The 17763-nt window shown below is 44.8% G+C and overlaps 6 protein-coding genes across 6 annotated transcripts; 2 read left to right on the top strand and 4 right to left on the bottom strand.

The window, feature by feature from the left end:
* Positions 1–914: 914 nt before the first annotated feature.
* Positions 915–2900, bottom strand: CCR75_004642 (uncharacterized protein; the record flags this gene model as incomplete). The annotated part of the gene is made up of 1 exon (XM_067962728.1): positions 915–2900. One exon carries the CDS (start codon positions 2898–2900, stop codon positions 915–917), a length of 1986 nt encoding a protein of 661 aa, XP_067820799.1.
* Positions 2901–3041: 141 nt separating this feature from the next.
* CCR75_004643 (uncharacterized protein) lies at positions 3042–6908 on the top strand (the record flags this gene model as incomplete). Its single annotated transcript, XM_067962729.1, has 1 exon — positions 3042–6908. One exon carries the CDS (start codon positions 3042–3044, stop codon positions 6906–6908), a length of 3867 nt encoding a protein of 1288 aa, XP_067820798.1.
* A 569-nt stretch (positions 6909–7477) lies between these two features.
* On the bottom strand, positions 7478–8425 carry CCR75_004644 (uncharacterized protein; the record flags this gene model as incomplete). Its single annotated transcript, XM_067962730.1, has 3 exons — positions 7478–7999; positions 8147–8301; positions 8336–8425. 3 exons carry the CDS (start codon positions 8423–8425, stop codon positions 7888–7890), a joined length of 357 nt encoding a protein of 118 aa, XP_067820801.1. The 3' UTR covers positions 7478–7887.
* CCR75_004645 (uncharacterized protein) lies at positions 7877–8386 on the top strand (the record flags this gene model as incomplete). Its single annotated transcript, XM_067962731.1, has 1 exon — positions 7877–8386. The coding sequence occupies one exon, from the start codon at positions 7877–7879 to the stop codon at positions 8384–8386; it is 510 nt and encodes a 169-aa protein (XP_067820800.1).
* Positions 8426–8796: 371 nt separating the features above from the next.
* CCR75_004646 (uncharacterized protein) lies at positions 8797–11666 on the bottom strand (the record flags this gene model as incomplete). The annotated part of the gene is made up of 3 exons (XM_067962732.1): positions 8797–10468; positions 10549–11415; positions 11481–11666. 3 exons carry the CDS (start codon positions 11664–11666, stop codon positions 8876–8878), a joined length of 2646 nt encoding a protein of 881 aa, XP_067820803.1. The 3' UTR covers positions 8797–8875.
* Positions 11667–11935: 269 nt separating this feature from the next.
* Positions 11936–17701, bottom strand: CCR75_004647 (uncharacterized protein; the record flags this gene model as incomplete). Its single annotated transcript, XM_067962733.1, has 7 exons — positions 11936–12690; positions 12757–16135; positions 16207–16332; positions 16400–16605; positions 16675–17008; positions 17072–17495; positions 17568–17701. The coding sequence occupies 7 exons, from the start codon at positions 17699–17701 to the stop codon at positions 12563–12565; spliced, it is 4731 nt and encodes a 1576-aa protein (XP_067820802.1). The 3' UTR covers positions 11936–12562.
* Between the last annotated feature and the right edge of the window lie 62 nt (positions 17702–17763).

The following is a 17763-nucleotide window of genomic DNA, read 5'->3' as shown; positions in this document are numbered from 1 at the left end:
AAGCCTGGCGCAAGCTAAAAGAAGAAGCGCCAAAGCGCACCGAGGTCGCTGCTTTTAGCAGGATGAAATCGGCTATGGCCGCATGCTTTTCATCTCTTCCCAGAGTGTACAGCATGGCGCCAACGGCTGACCCGCCTACGACCGAAATCTTTCGTTCGATCGCTGACCATTTAAGGTCATTTTTTTAAATGAGTCTTCACGCGTGGCGTGATAGCCTTCTTGGGGGGGGGCTGGAAAGCTCCCTCTTTCTTCATTCAACATATCCATGTTGGATGGAACGTGCTTAGGTCGTTAAACGAACTACAAAGTGCCACCAGGTGTAACGGGGCACCTTTCACTAGTACTGATCAGCACTAGCTCACCTTACACTGATTACAGTGTAGGTGAGGTGCCTTGAAATTTCACGTACATAAGAATACAGAGGAAGGTTCTAAGCAGCTAAGAGGCTTTAGCTACTAAAAGTATTTCAAAGGAATAGAATTAGGAGAGAGTAAAACTGGATGAATATGTTTAGTTTCCTCCGTAACGATCTTCTATCTACTGCTGAACTTATATATATTTAATGAATTAATATGGCGCCTCCTTGCGCACCGCACAATCGTGTCTTATAACGATTGGCCGGGTTGATTTAGACTTAAATCAACCAATCAATAGAGCTAATGTCTTATTGCATCAATATTACCAAATTTGGTATATATTGGAACTATTTAAGTCAAAATTAATAAAGGGTTAATAATTTGTATTTCCTTATCTATTTCCCCTCATAGGAAATAATATGTAGTGTTCCTCTTATGAGAAATCATACTTATGTAACGTTACACCCACATTTACAATGTTTGTAGATGTCGTTATTCCACTGGGTCAAGTAAATTCAACTCAATGCGTTGTTCATTTCAACGTCTATAGACGATCTTTTACAGGTCAGACTGGATTAGCGGCTTCAAAAACTGTACATAGCCATTAGGAACTTGCGTCTTGTTCAAAGGTTCGTCAGCAGCGCGTTTAACCAAAGCTCGGTAGATGTCTCCGTCATAGCGACCAATCGTTGAATTTAATTCAAAATCACTAAAGTCCCACGCATCCGTAAGTAACACGCTGTTCTTGCGGATAATTGGTAGCAGCCGCAAAACCTGTTCATGAGCAAACACAGCCTGTTCAGAGGAGAGATAATCGTACTGACGAAAGTCTCCGAGGGATTTTGTAATAAGCCATGCACCAAAAAGATAGCACAATTGAGTCACCGCGTCTTTCTCAGCACCAGATGGCAAATTCTGCGCTCCAAGGATGAAAGCTTCGAGCAGTATCAGCTCGGCGTGAGCACTTGATGCATGAGTCATTAGAACCATGCAGGCTTTACCATTATTCTTGGTAGCCTTTAATCGAGAAGCAAGCGCCATTACGATTCGCGCAGTTCGTGTCTGGAATGCATCGAGAAGCAACTCGAAGTTTCCAAAGTCTTCTGGCTTTTGAGCCTTGCAACGTAACATTTTGTTGCCGGAATGCTGCACTTGATTCAAGAACTTTGTAAACTTGTTTTTAACAGGAAGTGACATCAGCGTCTTTATTAGATATTGTGCATGCTGTTGAACTAACACATCCGTTGTGCCTTCGTACGTGTTGGCACCAACAATCTCAGCAAATATATGAGCCAGATTGCTAGACTGTGTAAATCCGTGGCCTCCACACAAACGACGGCAGGACTCAATTCCATCACTCACCCGATCGGCAAGCCAGGCTTTCAAACCTGATGCCACCGCATGAAGCTCTGCCAGCTTGGCCCCAAAAGAGCTTCCACCTTTTTTAATCACGTCTAATGCAGTGTCATGCATCTCCACGAGAGACTTACCGGCAAAGAGAGCAGCATAAGACATCGCAATAAGCGGTAAGAGTTTGTATTGCTGATTCTGGTAATCAAGCACCTGATATTCGCCCTTGTTGTCTCGGGTGCGACCCTGAATACGCGCCGCGCTGAAGCGAGTACAAATCGTACATGCCGCACCCATCAGCTCCGCAATCGTCTTAATTAAGTAGGCTCGGACTTGTACCATCGTTAAGTACACTAATTTTTCACTTGGAGGCTTGATAAACGTCCCATTTGGGAGCACTTTGGCATACCTCATCATCATGTGTTCACGTGGAATACGAATCTTGTGAAATACACAGTAACCATTGTCCACGCTATTGAATCCAACTTTTGGACCTATATCCCCCATTTCAATGCCTGGCAAGGGCTGATGGTCTTTTAGCGACCGGATTTGCACCAGGAATGCCTGCACACCCACTTCCTTTCCTTCTAAAAGAAGCTTTGCATGCACAATGGCATAGTTTGCCGTCTTGCCTAATCCTCCCGGCCACCACTTGCGACTTGTCAAGGTAGGAGAGTCAATGATAAACTCTTGAGTGGCCTTGTCATACGTCGCGACAGTCTCGATGCCCTGTACATTGGACCCATGACCCAATTCCGTTTGCGCATATGCGCCTAAAATTCGAAAGCTTTTTGCAAGCGGAAGCCATGTCGCACGTTGGTCGTCCGTTGCTTGATTTTCAAGTGTCGGAATAAACATGGATCGGTGGACCTCAACGCTTAGCGGTTCTCCAAGTGCCTTGTACAGAATCTGCTGATCCACAGCATCGGCATAGTTCCCTTCCTGTAGCAGTTTTACATAGTGATAGACCTTCTTAAGACCGAATTCGTACCGCTCCGTGTGATTGCGGAACATCATGTTCCGGTCCGAAAGCACTGGATGACGCTCAATCACCTTAATGAGTTCCTTGCGCCTGGTATTTGCGGCGATCCCGCCACGTAATACTGCAGTAAGTATCGCAGGAACAATGTCACCATTAAGGCGCTCTTTCTTGAGCAATAATGGCGCAAGATCCTTCAATTCCACCGCCGCCATGGGTGCGGAATTGAAGAAAGAGTGATGGTAGCTACTGGCGGTCAGAACCGATAACCGAATCGGTAATACCGTATAACCAGCTACACAACCGATCTTCTAACGAACTGGTGGCGGGCTGACAAGTTGCCTCATCGTATAAGAATGTTTCGCAAGCCGCAGCCGGGTGACTGGGCCGCTGAAGACGAGGACTTGCCGCCGTTACCTACGCCGATTATAGCACCGCTTACGGAGGAATCCTCACAGGACGCCACTAGCTCCGCCGATGAAAATACTAGCGGCAGTCGCTTCGAAAGGGACCGAACAACAAGCGGAGGAAGCCGATATGATCGCGACCGAGGACAGTATGAACGGGACCGAGAATATAGTGGACGTTTTAGTGACCGAGAAAGAGGAAGCCGTTTTGATCGTCAAGGAGGACGAAACGACCGCGAATATGACCGCGGGACACGCTCTGACCGCGGAAGTGATCGAGGTGGACATTTTGATCGGGACGGAAGCCTCTATTCCGGTCGAGGACGTGCTGACGTCTCTCGATGGGAAAATACCGCTGGTCGTCGAGGAAGTAGCCCCAGCCGTGTTACACCTGCGGAACAAGGCTTTGTTGTCTCGATTAAGGAAAGCTTTGGCTTTGTAAGTAGCTTAGAACGGGACGGCGACTTGTTTTTTCACATTTCCGAAGCTCCTGTGGAAATTCAAGTACACGATGAGGTCGAGTTTCAAATTAAATACAACCAGCGCTCGGATAAAGAGATGGCGTGCCAATTAGTAGCTCTTCCGAAGGGAACCATTCAAGTGGAAGAGATCTCGGATGATTTTTATCTGGGCATTGTGACCAAGAGTCTGTCTTTAGGACCTCATCAAGGCGGCAGTCGTGGGTACTCCAACAATCGCGATCAAGACCGTCGTTTGCGTGAAGAGCATGGTTTGATTGAGATTAAAACGGACAAGACGGAGAAAGAAACGGTAACGAATGATCAGGACATGACGAACGAAGGTGAAGACGAGCGAGCACAACGAAAACGGGAGTTTGTACGTTTTACGAGCGAAAGCCTTTCTATAAAGCAGGACGAGGCGCGAGTTTCTACGAATGAACTTCCGCATGTTGGTGATGAAGTGCGTTTTCGTATTGCAAAACATCGCAAGACGGGACTTCGACGTGCTATTGAGATGGTGATTGTCGTATCCGCTCGTGAAAAGCTTGAAAAAGAGATTGAGTTGGAATTGGCGACACTGTCTCGTGAAATGGGCGTGGTGAGTCGAATGAAGAATGGCGGTGGCTTTATTAAATGCTGCGAGCGTCCAGTGGACATTTACTTCCCTTTTCACGAGATTCGTGAATCAGACAACGAAGCTATGAAGGCTCAAGGGTATTGTGAAGAGAGCAATGTGGACGAGATATCCCGTTCCAATCGACGAGGTAAAGGTTTATTGCTCCGAGAGGGTGATGAAGTGTCGTTCTATGTTTATGAAGTTCAAGAGGATGACACAAGTCGATCGCGATCTCGACTGACAGCGCTTCGTGTGTTAAAGCTTCCTGTTGGCACGGTTTCGTTTGAGCAGCTACTGCGCTCAAATGTCGAGGGAATGGTCGTGAAAGCTCCAAAGGAACCACGTAATGGCCCAGAAATTATAGGATCAATTGCTATCGAGCCCTTATCTACTGAGAAGGAGGAAGAAAGAAAACAAGATGCAGAAAATGAGATAGACGAGAGCGAGAACAAACAATTGAAAAAGAAAAAGGGGATGAAAACGCTGCAAAAGGTGGCGTTCCATTTGCGCGATACGGAAGATATGAGCTACGTTCCGTACATCGACGATAAAGTTGCATTTGATGAAGTGCTAGACAAACGAACAGGAACGGTCAAGGCAGTGAAGGTTCATGTCGTACAACTTAATCAAACAAATCGTGAATGCGGTGTTATTAGCGCAGTAAAGGAAGACTTTGGTTTCATTAAGTGCGTTGAGCGCTCAAGTGACGCCTACTTTCGTTTTTCAGATGTTATGGGGGCAAGTCAAAACGTTAGCAATGGCACTGAGGTGGCATTCGATGTTTTTGTCGATGAAAAGTCCGATAATATTCGCGCGACACGACTTCAGATTTTGCCACAAGGAACAATTAAATGGGACGTTGTTGTCGCGGAAAAGTTAGAGGGTAAGATTGTGGCAGTACCTAATTCCCGGGGGGGGCGTCTTTCGAATCGAAGTGGGCATGAGGACAAAAAAAAAACGATGCAAAAAAATGTACACGGCAAAATTTGCTTTGTAACTTCGAAGAAACAGCATTATATTGATTTTATTCCAAATTTGAAAAAGAAGATTGATGACGTTTTTCTCTCGTCAATGGACGTATCTGAGCAGACATTCAAACCTTCTGCTGAGAGCGAGGACAATTGCAAAGCAGAACTGCGAGTCGTATATCCAAGTGCTTTATCTAAGTTTGAGCGTGACGCCTTGTACGAATACAGTGACTGGTTAGGCTTACAGCATGAAAGTAAGGGAGAAGGTTCCCACCGACAGCTTGAAATTTTTGGACACGAGACTATTACGCATACAAAAGTCCAAGAAAAATTGGCAGCTTCTGCACCAGAATTGACGATTCAATATTTGGAAGATGACGTGGATGACGTGCGGTATAATCCTCATGTGGGCGACAGTGTTTATTTCGATCTCATGCTGGTGAAGCGGACAAAGCAATTACTTTGCAAATCGATCAAGTGCATTAAAGCCGCCTCTGCTGCAACAGATAAACTAGACACTGCAAAAAGTAACGCCGCGAAAGGGGAAGGATTTATTGTATCGGTCAAATCTGAAGGATTTGGCTTTATTCAGCCTGTTCAGACCGCATCAAGTTCGTTGCAAGAGAATGTATTTTTTCACATTAAAGATTTTACGACGAGTCAGACTTTAGCAGAGTTAAAGGAAGGAACGGAAGTGCGATATACAATTCTCGTGAATAACAAGAAGAAAACTCGTGCGATTGCCATCAGCGTTGTTCCAGCTGGCACATTAAAGTCCGTGGTTTTGGAAAGCGTAAAGGGAGTGGTCATGAAGGCCAGTTTGTTGTATCGCATGAAGGTTAGTCCAAAGACCCGTGGCACAATGTTAGGCAACAAGGCGAGTACAGCAGGTCGTATTCGCTTGGCAACCATTTACAAAGATGGCGATGCGGGTGGTAGGGCTACTGATATAGACGCGAATAGCGACGAGGAAGTTCAAGAAGCAGCTATAAAGGAAAAGAACAACTCGGCCATCGAGTCAAATGACGCCTTATCCGATAAGAAGGAAGCACAAGAAAAGTCAAGCACGCAGATGTATTTGTACAACATTCGTGACATTGCTGACCCGGCAGTAATTTTGCGGGAGGGGGACGAAGTGGAGTTTGTTCCTCAGTTATCGTTAAAAACCTTTCGCGCTACTCACATTCGCCTTGTGCATTCGCATGCAAAGCACGGCGTTGTCACGCACATAACGAAGGATCTAGGAGGAATCATCCGTCTCGATAAAGAAGAGCCTTTGGTTGAGGCATGCTTTACATCTCGTGCTGTACTGCGCGGCGATGTCTTGAGTGAAGGGGACCGTGTCGAGTTTGCCTATCGGCAATATCCCGCTACAAGATTAATAAAGCATGTTTCGAAAAAGAAGGATTTTATGCACAACGTGGAAGGAGAAAAGGAGGCTGTTGAAGAGGCTAAGCCTATCCTCGGTCAAGCATTGAGTATCCTTCGCCTCTCCTCGTCGCCAAACCGTGTCGCCAATGCGTCACAAATCCGGGGTTCTCGAACGGTGAATTCGACGCTTAAAGAAGCTATGCGACAGATTGGCGCTAATGCCATGGTGGCATCTCGCATGGCCAAGGGTCCTGATGGAACGCGTGGGTTTTTTGAAGGTTGGGGCTTGAAAGAAGACGAAATAGAGGAGGCTAATGCGATGGCAGAAAAGATCATTGAAACCACAGCCACTACAGTCACAACAACCACGACCTTCATTACAACTAAGAGCGCGGTATGAGGAAATTTAATTGCAATCTCGAGGCATGTATGTAACCCCAGCTCCAGCTTGCAGTTGCCCGAGTAAACCAAACTTAATAGACGTACGTGACATCATATGTTTGTTAATTCAAAAAAACATTAGGAAATGGTATGCATGTTTCGCAAACGCCTGTGATTGGCTGGAATTCATTACCATGTGATTAATTTCATGGATAGCACTTGCAGCACAAATAGAGCGATGTTATGTCCCCTAATTACTTCCAAACTCGATATCTTTCAGAGAAACGTGATTCATAGGTTTTTGGCAGGGGCAATAAACCAACATGTTGTATTTATTTTAAAATGAGCACGAACTTTGAAACCAACGTAAAGTGCACACTTGATCCGTTAAAGTATCAGTGAATGAGGTCAGGTCGCACTTGAAATTGCTGACTTGTTACGGAATGATCAGCGCAGCCATGACGTCGTCAACGATCAGAAGGCCGAAAAGTACGAGATCAAAAGACAGGCAGTTCGAGATGCTCAGTGCTAATCAGACAAAGCCAGTCATTATCAACGTCATGTCACAAAATCACCTCTTCGTAACTGGTTTATTTATAAACAAAGGTTTCCTCATACAAACGCGTGATTTTCAAAGCCATGCGCGTTGCTTAAGTTAGGTGAATTATAATGTAAACATTTATTGTTGGTCGCAGCAATGATATATTACACTGGCCTTTTAGAGTTGTGGCATTTTTGAGCATTGAGCGTCGGGACCGAAGGTGTCTGTCTGCATGCTTTGCTGAATTTGTACGTGGTATGCTCAGGGAGCCGTGGCGCGATCGTGACAGTCTCATAGTCTTTAAACACTGCTACTAATATTACCGCGCTGACCAGAAAGATAGTGCGCTCTTAAGATGGCTTTACATTTACCGTTAAACAGAACTTCCTAAGTAGTCATTCTCCAATCTTCTCTTCTTCACGCATTCAATCAAACTTAACTAAAGCATGTTCGTTCTTCAGCAGTCTACACTTGCTCTCCTATTGAGTTTCGCCTCAGTCTCTAGTGCCACCAATCTGCAGCAAATGGCTCCCGATTTCAGTCCCGTAGTATCTTCCCAACCCAGTGATCTGGTAGCTCATGTTAATATGGAGCGCGCTAATCACGGACTAGCAAATCTTTGCACGAACCATAAGCTTCAGGCTGCGGCAGAGCGTCACATCATGGACCAGTTTAAAACCGACTTTATGTCTGATACTGGAACAGACAATTCACACCCAGAGCAGCGAATCACCGACGCTGGGTTTGAATGGCAAAGTGTAGCCGAAAGCGTTGACGCAGGCGATGCCAACGCAACTGATGTGCTAAATTGGTGGATGAAGGGAGAAAATCGGGAAAACGTCCTGGGCAAGTACACAATGGTGGGCACGGCCTATGTGTATAACGAAATGACGTTTAATAAACACTATTGGGTTCAGGTGTATGCCACGAGCAGCTCGGAGCATTGCGATTCCTAAGATTTCGTCAAATTCGAGAAAATAAATAAATTTTGTCATGCTTGTACATAAATAAACTAACCAATAAGAATGTATTATCGCCATTTACAATTTTTTTTTTAGTCTACATTTTGCGAAAATGGTTTTATGCAGCTGCATCTTTATTTACGGCTGAATAAATGCTCGCTCGATACCACTTGTAATCAAGCTTTGTAGGTATGTAAAACTGAAAAGATCCAATAGACAAAAAAACTACATTATCGAATTCATTCTTAAAAAATAATTGAATCATATACAGAAAAAACGAAGCTTACCATCTTACAGAAATGTTTTCCTTACAAATTTAACGAACTCAATTGAGTTTTAAAAATATTAGAAACTTTTTTCGTAGCAAGTGTAAACTTTTTGCTGACAGTAATTTCAAAATTATCTTGAGTTTCGAATTTTTAATTCGATTTATATCCCTGGCCAATTAACTTGAACGAATTACTACATATTTATATTTTTTATTTAACAGTCTAAAAAACCAACATGCTTTAGAAACCCGACCAGTGCTTGTTTCTCATTCTCGTCGTAATTTTTATTGTGACCACAATGGAGCGGCAGCAAAGCGCCTAGCTTGGTATCCCCCGTATCAATTACCATTGACATTGCCTGGTCAATTAATTTTTCATCCCTCAAAGCAGCTTTTGGATCCTTGATCTTGGCACTGTCCACTTGACGCCATCGTCGTTCCAAGGTGTCGCTTAAATAATTCATCATATGCACTACAAAGCCAATATCATAATCAAATTTGATGGACGGGCACTGCTCAACGATACGCTGGAGCATTTCACGTGCGTCAAAGACACTTAAAGGCAAGATCATGATTCCATTCCGATCAAATGGCTCCAGAGATCGCAAACCACGGCGCTCGGGCGCGACATGACCTCCCCACGTTAATAATGAAACGATCCATGCGCGAATTTTATCATGACCACCATTTTCAGCGGCTTGAAGAAGCACCTGACCGCAGTATCCGTCCAAACGTGCTAGCAGCATCCAAATGACCGCCAACAGTTCATCCGAAAACGCAGTCGATTCATTCCTGAAAGAAGATTCGGCTACGAGCATCGCATGTTGCTCATTCTCGTCGCCACTGCCAGTTTCGTCGTCTCCGTCTTGTATTGTGACGACAACAGGACGTGCTATAGTCGTCGTCGGGTCATTTTTTATAATTTCGTCAACCGACTGAATCGCATCGTCTTCCTTATTGCGACGACTTGTTAAAGCACGTCGACCGATGGACAATACAGCATTGCTAAAACGACAAGTCATTGTCTCAGTGAGAGCATGTCCAAGGTGTGGAAGACTTGCAGCTTCACTCACTCGACGCATTCGCCGAGGATCACACCGTATCCGTAATTTCTCCATGGCGTTAATTGGAACAGCCGAAGAAGGGAACGAATCGTTCGTCGCTCGTTGACTAGGCAGTGCATACCTCGTGTCATGAAGCTCGTGATTCAGTGCGACACCCGTTTTTAACGACGCACCATCCAAAATAATGTCGTCGCACGGATCCGAGCAGAGCAATTTTGCACACGTCGCTTGTTGGTAATTCTGGACATTATCCGTATCCCAACGCATGATAGAATCGACGATCGAGCCTGGCCATTTGGCAATCATTCGTTGTGCGAGTGCTGGTAAGGTAGCAAAGGTTCGATCTGCGATTAAAACATCGACAAGAGAAGAATGACGCGCGAGATACGTGGCCACGAGACCTCCAATGGATTCGCCATGCACAGCAAGACGGTGCATCTTTCGCTCGCTTTTGAGGTACTTGACAATCGCTAGACCGTCCAAATTATTCATTTGAGGACACGGCGAACCTTTACACCGTCCGTATCCACGATAATTATACACAAGGACATGACAATTAAGCTCGGACGTGTAAAACTTGATCCAGTCCATTTGCAAGTGATGAACCTCGTAAAGTCCTCCATTCGGATTGCAAAGCATTACAACAGGGCGGTGCACACCCTCGCGGTCACTTTGTAAAGGTGGCATGAGCATGGCATCGATCGGATGATTCTGATACCCTGGAATCCAAATTTGCTCGGCTTTCTACATCACACAGCACGACCAATGGCTTTGAGTGGAACTCTTATATTGCGTAGCATATACGTGCAGCATGAAATACGTACAAAGCGCACAGTCAAGTCAGCACGGAGCATGGCTAGCGTCGCAATCGAGTCGACTGACGTTCGTGGTCCACAGCATAGCTCTTTGAAAAGCCACAGGATATTTCTCGATACTGGTGAATCAATTTCTGGTGGTCCAATCAATGCGATCGCCGTCTGAAGGCGTCGGACGGCAACGGCAGAGGTCACGAGTGGATGAGCTGTTGAGGATGATTTCAGCTTTGTCGCGGCTTCGGCTAGTAATGCGGCCGAATCGACTGTAATTGATCGTTTTAGCACTGGCTGCTCTACCAAGGTCACTGGTTTTAACGCGTCTTGACTCTGAAAGACCTGCAATCGCTGCGATTCAAACGTCGATTCCGACGCAGAACACAATTGTGAGCACGGAGTTGCTAGTAGTTGGGCATGAATGGTGGAAATATCACGTAAACTCTGTAATAACTTGGCGCCATTAGAGCCGATGTGTCCGTCTTGTTCCAATACTTCTAATGATCGCATGACTGGTACCAATAATGTCTCCTGTGCAAACGTAAAATTCTGGTACACTTGCAAAAAATGCAGTCGCATGGGTTGAATACTTGTTGTAGGGTCGAGTATAGCTACCAACTCCACTGCTGCTTCTGTGAAAATTTGAAGTCGGCGTTTAGTCAATCGAGCAAAATTGGCTTCGCCTTCTCGAATCACAAGCGACAATTGTCCGGGATAAGCCATAAGGGAGACAATTCGACGGATAAGGAGAAACACTCCAATGAACAGCACGAGTAACAATCCAGGAAGAGTAAGTACGTTTAACAAGACACGAAAGAGTCCTCCGACCGCCACAATCACAAAGTTGGCGAGCACGTACGCAAATAGCACAGGTAAAGGATTCTACAGCATATCGAGGTTATCATTTTTTATAACGTAAAAGACGTCCGAGACTGAATTTTATTCACCATGACAAAAAATCGCCAAGGATGCCATAATTGAAATGCAAGGGACGGGGCTGGCTGAATGGGAACAACTTTCATTATGAAAAGTAAATGCGTACGATACTTGTCCACGCATACCTGATGGGCGTCAACTTCGTGAAGATCTTCGCCGTGCGCGTGTCCACACTGGCAGGCATTTGGCAGGAGCATTTATTTTTCTGAAAAGTTTGAATGTCAAAATCAGCGTAAAGTAAATATCGACTTTGGCGGGAAGTCGCCGTTGTCGAACCTATTGGAATTTGAGGCTCTTTTGAAAGGTCGACAACGCTGGCTTTCTTGAATAGCGCGTTTTTAAAGATTTAAGCTATAGGCATGCACTAATTTGTTGCCATCGCGCATGCTCGCAATACAAGTTTAACATACATTGAAGTGATATTAAAGCAAGTTGTCGAAGCGGTTACCACTGATGAAGTGGAAGAAATTTTTTAACTCCGCCGACCGTGATGCAGGCCATTTGAAAGGCTTGGAATCGAAGAATCATTGATGATGCGACAAGCTGCGTCTGAATGACATCGATCCGAGACAATCGCACTTGCAAAGGGGTCAAATTTTATGTCGAGCGTTTGCTAACAGTTTTGAAAGCGCACACATGTATGTTTCACACGAGATTATTGCGCACCTGTTATTCGGAAAGCCGAGGAGCATATCATTACTCGGACGACGATTATGTCCGACTTTGCTCCAAACACAAACGGATTTGATTCGATATTCACATTGTGGGGTTTAATTGGGGGCAAGACAAAATCTTTTTTGCAACATGTGTGGGCCATACTATTGCAATGATCGTTTTTAAAGGTATGAAGATAACTCGAAGCATTGTTATCACTTGAAGATTTTGAAAGCGATTCTGGGTGACTGATTGGCCTAAGCAAAAGAAGTTTGCGGCTTTTAATCTTGAATTGCGGCAGACACGAAGAAAAGAACCTCTTCAGTCCGAGAAATGAGCATCGCTTGAGATAGTATGCATATTCACATTCCAGAATTCTAGGCCTATTTTTCATTAGTATACAAATCGACACAACGTTGGCATCATACTTTAAAATAATCTACACCTTAAAGCAGCCCACAGTGCTTAAATTGTCTTCCAAACAATTTGGACACGCTTGATCCTCCAGACATTGTTTGTGAAAAGCATGGCCGCAGGAGAGTAATACGACGTCCAAACTATTGTTATCTTTAAAATACAATGTAAAATTAGTACGGCAAATTATCTGTGAATACTAAGAAAACAAAAACGTACCGTCCGAGAGGATGATTACTGGAAGCTCGCAAGTTCCGCACGTGGAGTCATGCAGCTGCACTTCACCACCCCAGTCGCTATTACGATATTCAAACGATCGACACGCAATTGAAGTTTCATCCAGCAACACACGAAACTTAGCATCGCACTTTGGACGCGGGGGACTCGTTGTTCTGCAAACGAACCCTTCATCAATTCGAGTCTTCTCGATTTTACTTGGGCGGTGTAACGTCGTTTCGTGATTGTATTGTTGGCACTTGGTCTCCCATGTTTCATATTGCTCTTGACTCATCGCTGGAGAAAGTGTATCCATTTCAAGCTGCAAAATTGCAGCTAGTTGCGGAGCAAAAGACACTGAGCTAGTCGCTGACACACTTTCCTTGTACGTTGTCCACACGTTGGTGTCTACAATTTCAAGAATTTGAACAAGTTCATGTTTTTGGCGCTCGGAAAGTACGTGCAATTCAATAATCGTGTGGTACGTCTGTAGTGGTGCAGCAGCTACCAGCATAGGATAGCGAGCGAGGAGGCGCACTCCATAGCCCAGGGTCACTGAATTTAATAGAGCGTGTATAACTGCTGAACACAAGTCGTTATCACTATTCTTTATTGCCATTGACGCTTCCACTTGACTCAACGTGTTCAAAAAACATTCTTCAGAGTTGTGCGGGAGAACTGCAATGCGCTTGAAAATTGTGTTAAAATAGGCGAGCTCGTTTCTTTTCATTATAAGGGTCACTAACTGCGATAGTTCGCTAACTCCACGTTGTACCGTAGTCGCGTCGCCTTCAGCTTGAAGCGAAAGTAGCATTAGCTCCCTGAGAGCGTAAAATGCATTATTAGTTAAAAACATATCCCAGCACTTCGAGTGGTCGTAGATAAATATGTCAGGTTGGCGAACAAGTGTCGCCACCCACAATAAGCGGTTGATTCTTGTTTCGTTATCAAACAAGTCGCCCACCACTGCACTACCAGCAAAGCACAGTTCCAAGCATCGGCTTACAATTTGTGCATCTTTGCCAGCTTCGTCACCCTTGTCTTCAAGAAGCCGCACTAGATAATGAAAATATTTTGACATCTCGACCACAGTGGTTGGCTTGAGGATTTTAAAAGCATTGATTTCGGCTGACTCCCAATCAAATTCTATACCAAAAAGAGCGTGCTCGATATTCCACGGATACAGGACGGGATACTTTCTTACGCACAGCTCAATAGTTTCTGCCGGACACTTCTTAAGTAAAATGTCCAGCAAATGGAGCAAAAGGCATAGTGAGTCACGCTCTTTTAATAACAATAGGACCTCTTCAGTCTTCTTCTCCGAAATCCAACCCACAATGGCATCACATACCTCTGCCATGTCAGCATTTGAGACAACCTCATCCAGGACTATCTTTAAAGCACCTTTAAATTGGCGATGATTGCAAACTTCAGCAGCAAGGTCAGGATTTAAGTACGCTCCGTACTTGGCAACGAAAGCTTCAGCTTCATCTGCTGAAGCCAAGTCCGTCGTGAGATACTGTTCAATATGGTCCCATTTGTATCGTGGCTCCAGTGTCATCTTTATTCCCATTTCACTTTCATACAATCTCCAGAACTCACGATCACCATTATTACTTCGAGTTATCGGATGCACATGCAATCTTGATCCCACAGCCCAGACTGCAAAAAATATAGACACGAGTGTCCGCACCAAGTTCCAGTCGCCCCTTGTAAGTGGTAAGCCGTCGCCATCGACAAGTGCATTGCCGCGGACAAATCCCGTCTTATTAATGATAGATTGACTCTCACTCGTAATAGAATCCTTGCTTCCGTCAGTGTGCTCGTGTTGCGGAGTCGGGTCAAAACAATTCAGCCAAGCACTGATTGTCACCTGAACTTGATTCATGTCTCCTTGCAGCAAATATATACTGGCAAGACATGCACATACTCTTGTAATTCCTGAAGCTGGCCAAAGTCTTTGCGATAAATTCTTGGTTAATTCGGCAGTGGCCGACGCTGCCAGTAGCTCTGACACTAACTCGCTGACATCTCGTCGAAGAGTTGGTTCTAACTCGGGTGAGACAGCAATTCTGCCGCCTACTATACACTTAAGCTTAACTTCACAGCTCGGTATTGCGCCAAAATGCCATTGAATTGCGCGCTGAGCTGCACGTTTAGCGTCTGGGGACATTGATAATCGATCGGTAGGGCGACGCTTGAGATCATCCTCGGTGACAGTAGCTCTAAATGATTGCGCTGTAGAATTAGACATCAGTTTCGTTGGATTTTTGTTTGCGTCTTGTCTTGACTTCCGAAGCTTGACCCTATTCTCATTTGATTTGGCACGTTCTTGATAAGAATCTATTTTGTTATCTTTGGGGATGGCATGCATATGATCGTTGCTACCTTGGCCGTTATTTTTAAGGTTGCACTGCTCAAGAAATGGTAAATTTGATGTGTACTTAAGGCTTGAGTCCCAAATATCCATCGATATCGCCTCCAAAAGCACTTCCGCATCATAATTACTCACGTCTGCTTCTCCAATCGTTGACATTGCGATTCGAAGAACAGAATACCCGTTTGAATCATCTCTTTGTCCCCGACCATGAGTAAAATTTGGCTGAAAAAGTCGAGGATCCGGATCAATGACAATCTCGTCGTTGTCAAATTCAGGGAAACTACCAAACATACCAACAGCGCCTGAGTGGCCAAACGGATCCTTGATAATAGAAGTGTCCAACAAGTGACTGAATATATTACTGCCAGGAATAAACGTAGAAAACGCTTTTGCTGCGGCAGATGATTTGCCTTTTAACACTGGCAGCAAATTCATATTTATACTTTCTTCATCATTTCGCATTTTCTCGAATTGCTTCGATTCTGCCAAGATCTCTTCCATGTAGCTATCACGAATGTCATCAGCAAGTACAAACTTGTTTCGCGGTAGTTCCATAATATCCATAAGCTTGGCTTCCACCACGGATCCATCCGGAGCACAAATTTTCTTTGAGTATGAATGATTCGATGGAGCTAGCACATCGAAATATTCGACTGACTCAAGAAATTTACTGCCAGATCCCATTGTGACCTCCGTTTCTGTATAGTCATGACGGCCTGCAGCTACATCTTCTTTCATAGTAGTTGCAGTAGCTACTGCTTGCTGTGGACGTTGCTTATATATAATTTGCAATGGATTCGTCTCAGCCAAAGCTGCAATGTTTGACTCGGTAGCGAGTTGATACTCTTCTCTAAGTGTATGTGTCTTTTTCACCAATGCCTCTAAGGAAGAAGTTAGCTCGAGGTAGTCTCCGCACGCATCAATCTTTTCCAGGTGAGCTACCCATTGAGATTGAAGCGATTCAACAATAGTTGCATCATTGAGACCAAATTGAATGGCGAGCTAAAAAATCAAACAATTAAAAATGTCGCGTCATCACTCAAAGATAAGCATCAAATTAGATACATTCTTACCTCAACAGCGCGTTTAATATCATCCGCACCATATATCTGAAGGAATTGACCGGGCGAGCACGACTGAATTAGAGACACCTTTGGTTCGTCGCCGTGGAGGACTACCAACATTGTGTCGTTGACAATCTATTCAAAAGAAGCCATAATCGCACATTATTATAAGACAAATCGATACCCAACTATTTGACAGTACCTTTAGATCGTGTATAATACCTAAGTCCAAGTGCCACTCAACAATCTCAACGGCGAAGGGGTCAAGGAAAAATAGAACACTAGATCCTACGTTCCAGCTCACCAGCAATGTGATCGCATCCTTCACGTCTTGAGGAGCATACGGAGGATCTTGAAGAAATTGAAACCGGCCAAGATTATTGATTGATAAATTTCGAGGTTGGATTCCTACGAAAGCGAGTCCATAAGTATGGTTGACAATAAATCTTCAACGAATTGTTTAGTGAAAGTAAATACCTTCTTCTAAAGCGCACTCGGGGCTTTGTAGAAATGCTGTTGGCTTCTCCCTTAGCAAAAATTTCAAAGTTGAGGACACAGAGCCCGATTGTGGATCAGCAACCCACACACGTCGACCAGGTCGTGATGAAAAGACTTTGATTTCTCGCTTTTTGGCAGGATCAATTGCTTCGGTATTCAAGCTTGTAAAGAAGCATGCTCCATACGATCCTTGCCGCGCTTTTGTGCCAATTTGAACCGCACTGCCGTCACCCAAAGTGAGATCTAATAGCAGCACACGCAACTGGGACGACACCAGGAGGATATAGGACTGCCCACTCTTGACAAGATCCAGCTACAATTAGAATGGACGACAGTCAGCACAATGTTTGATTATTCTTGTCGTACTGCGCTTTACCTGTACAATCCCCATCTCTTCTTTTAAAAGCAGTTCAGTGTCAGCGCTGCCAAATATTGCTGAAACGCCAGCGCGGAGCACGGTCTGACACACAAGACCAGCGTTACACGCTGAAAAGAGCCGTGTGCCACGTGTGTCCCACAAAAAGCAGGTAATGGGGAAGCCTGCGTGAAAGTCGTGCGAAAACTCGACCTTTTCGCCAATTTTGTGATAGTCCGCTAGTTGAATTGCGTATACGACACCACGCATCGTGCCCACCATGAGACGCTTTTGTAGCGGGCAGATACACAAACATGTTATCGCCATGCGGTCGTTGCTGAATAGTGCAATCGTCTTCACCAAGTGGTATTTGGAAGGCCCTCGATCACCCTCGCTGCGACGTAGCGCCGACGTTGCATAGAGAAACACGCTACCATTACTGGCGCTGTAATATATACAATGACAATCAAGAGTTACAGTGACCATCACTCATGTCCGCACTGGAAGGGTCACGTACCCGCACGCAAGGAAGTTTTCAGATGCATGTACACATGTATAGCGGACCTTTCGGTTTTGTGAACTTATTTCTAGATCTTTATAATGCAGCAATGGGCGACTACGCGTGAAAGTAGCAGTCGTATCTCGCGTCATGGCCGGCGAACAGCAAGGACTAACTTGACATTGATTTTATGCATCGATCGGATTGGTCGTAA

The sequence above is a fragment of the Bremia lactucae genome, linkage group LG12 (assembly GCF_004359215.1).
Source record: "Bremia lactucae strain SF5 linkage group LG12, whole genome shotgun sequence".
NCBI lineage: Eukaryota > Oomycota > Peronosporomycetes > Peronosporales > Peronosporaceae > Bremia > Bremia lactucae.
Note: the sequence above shows the minus strand (reverse complement) of the source record. Positions and strands in the feature narration are given on the sequence as shown.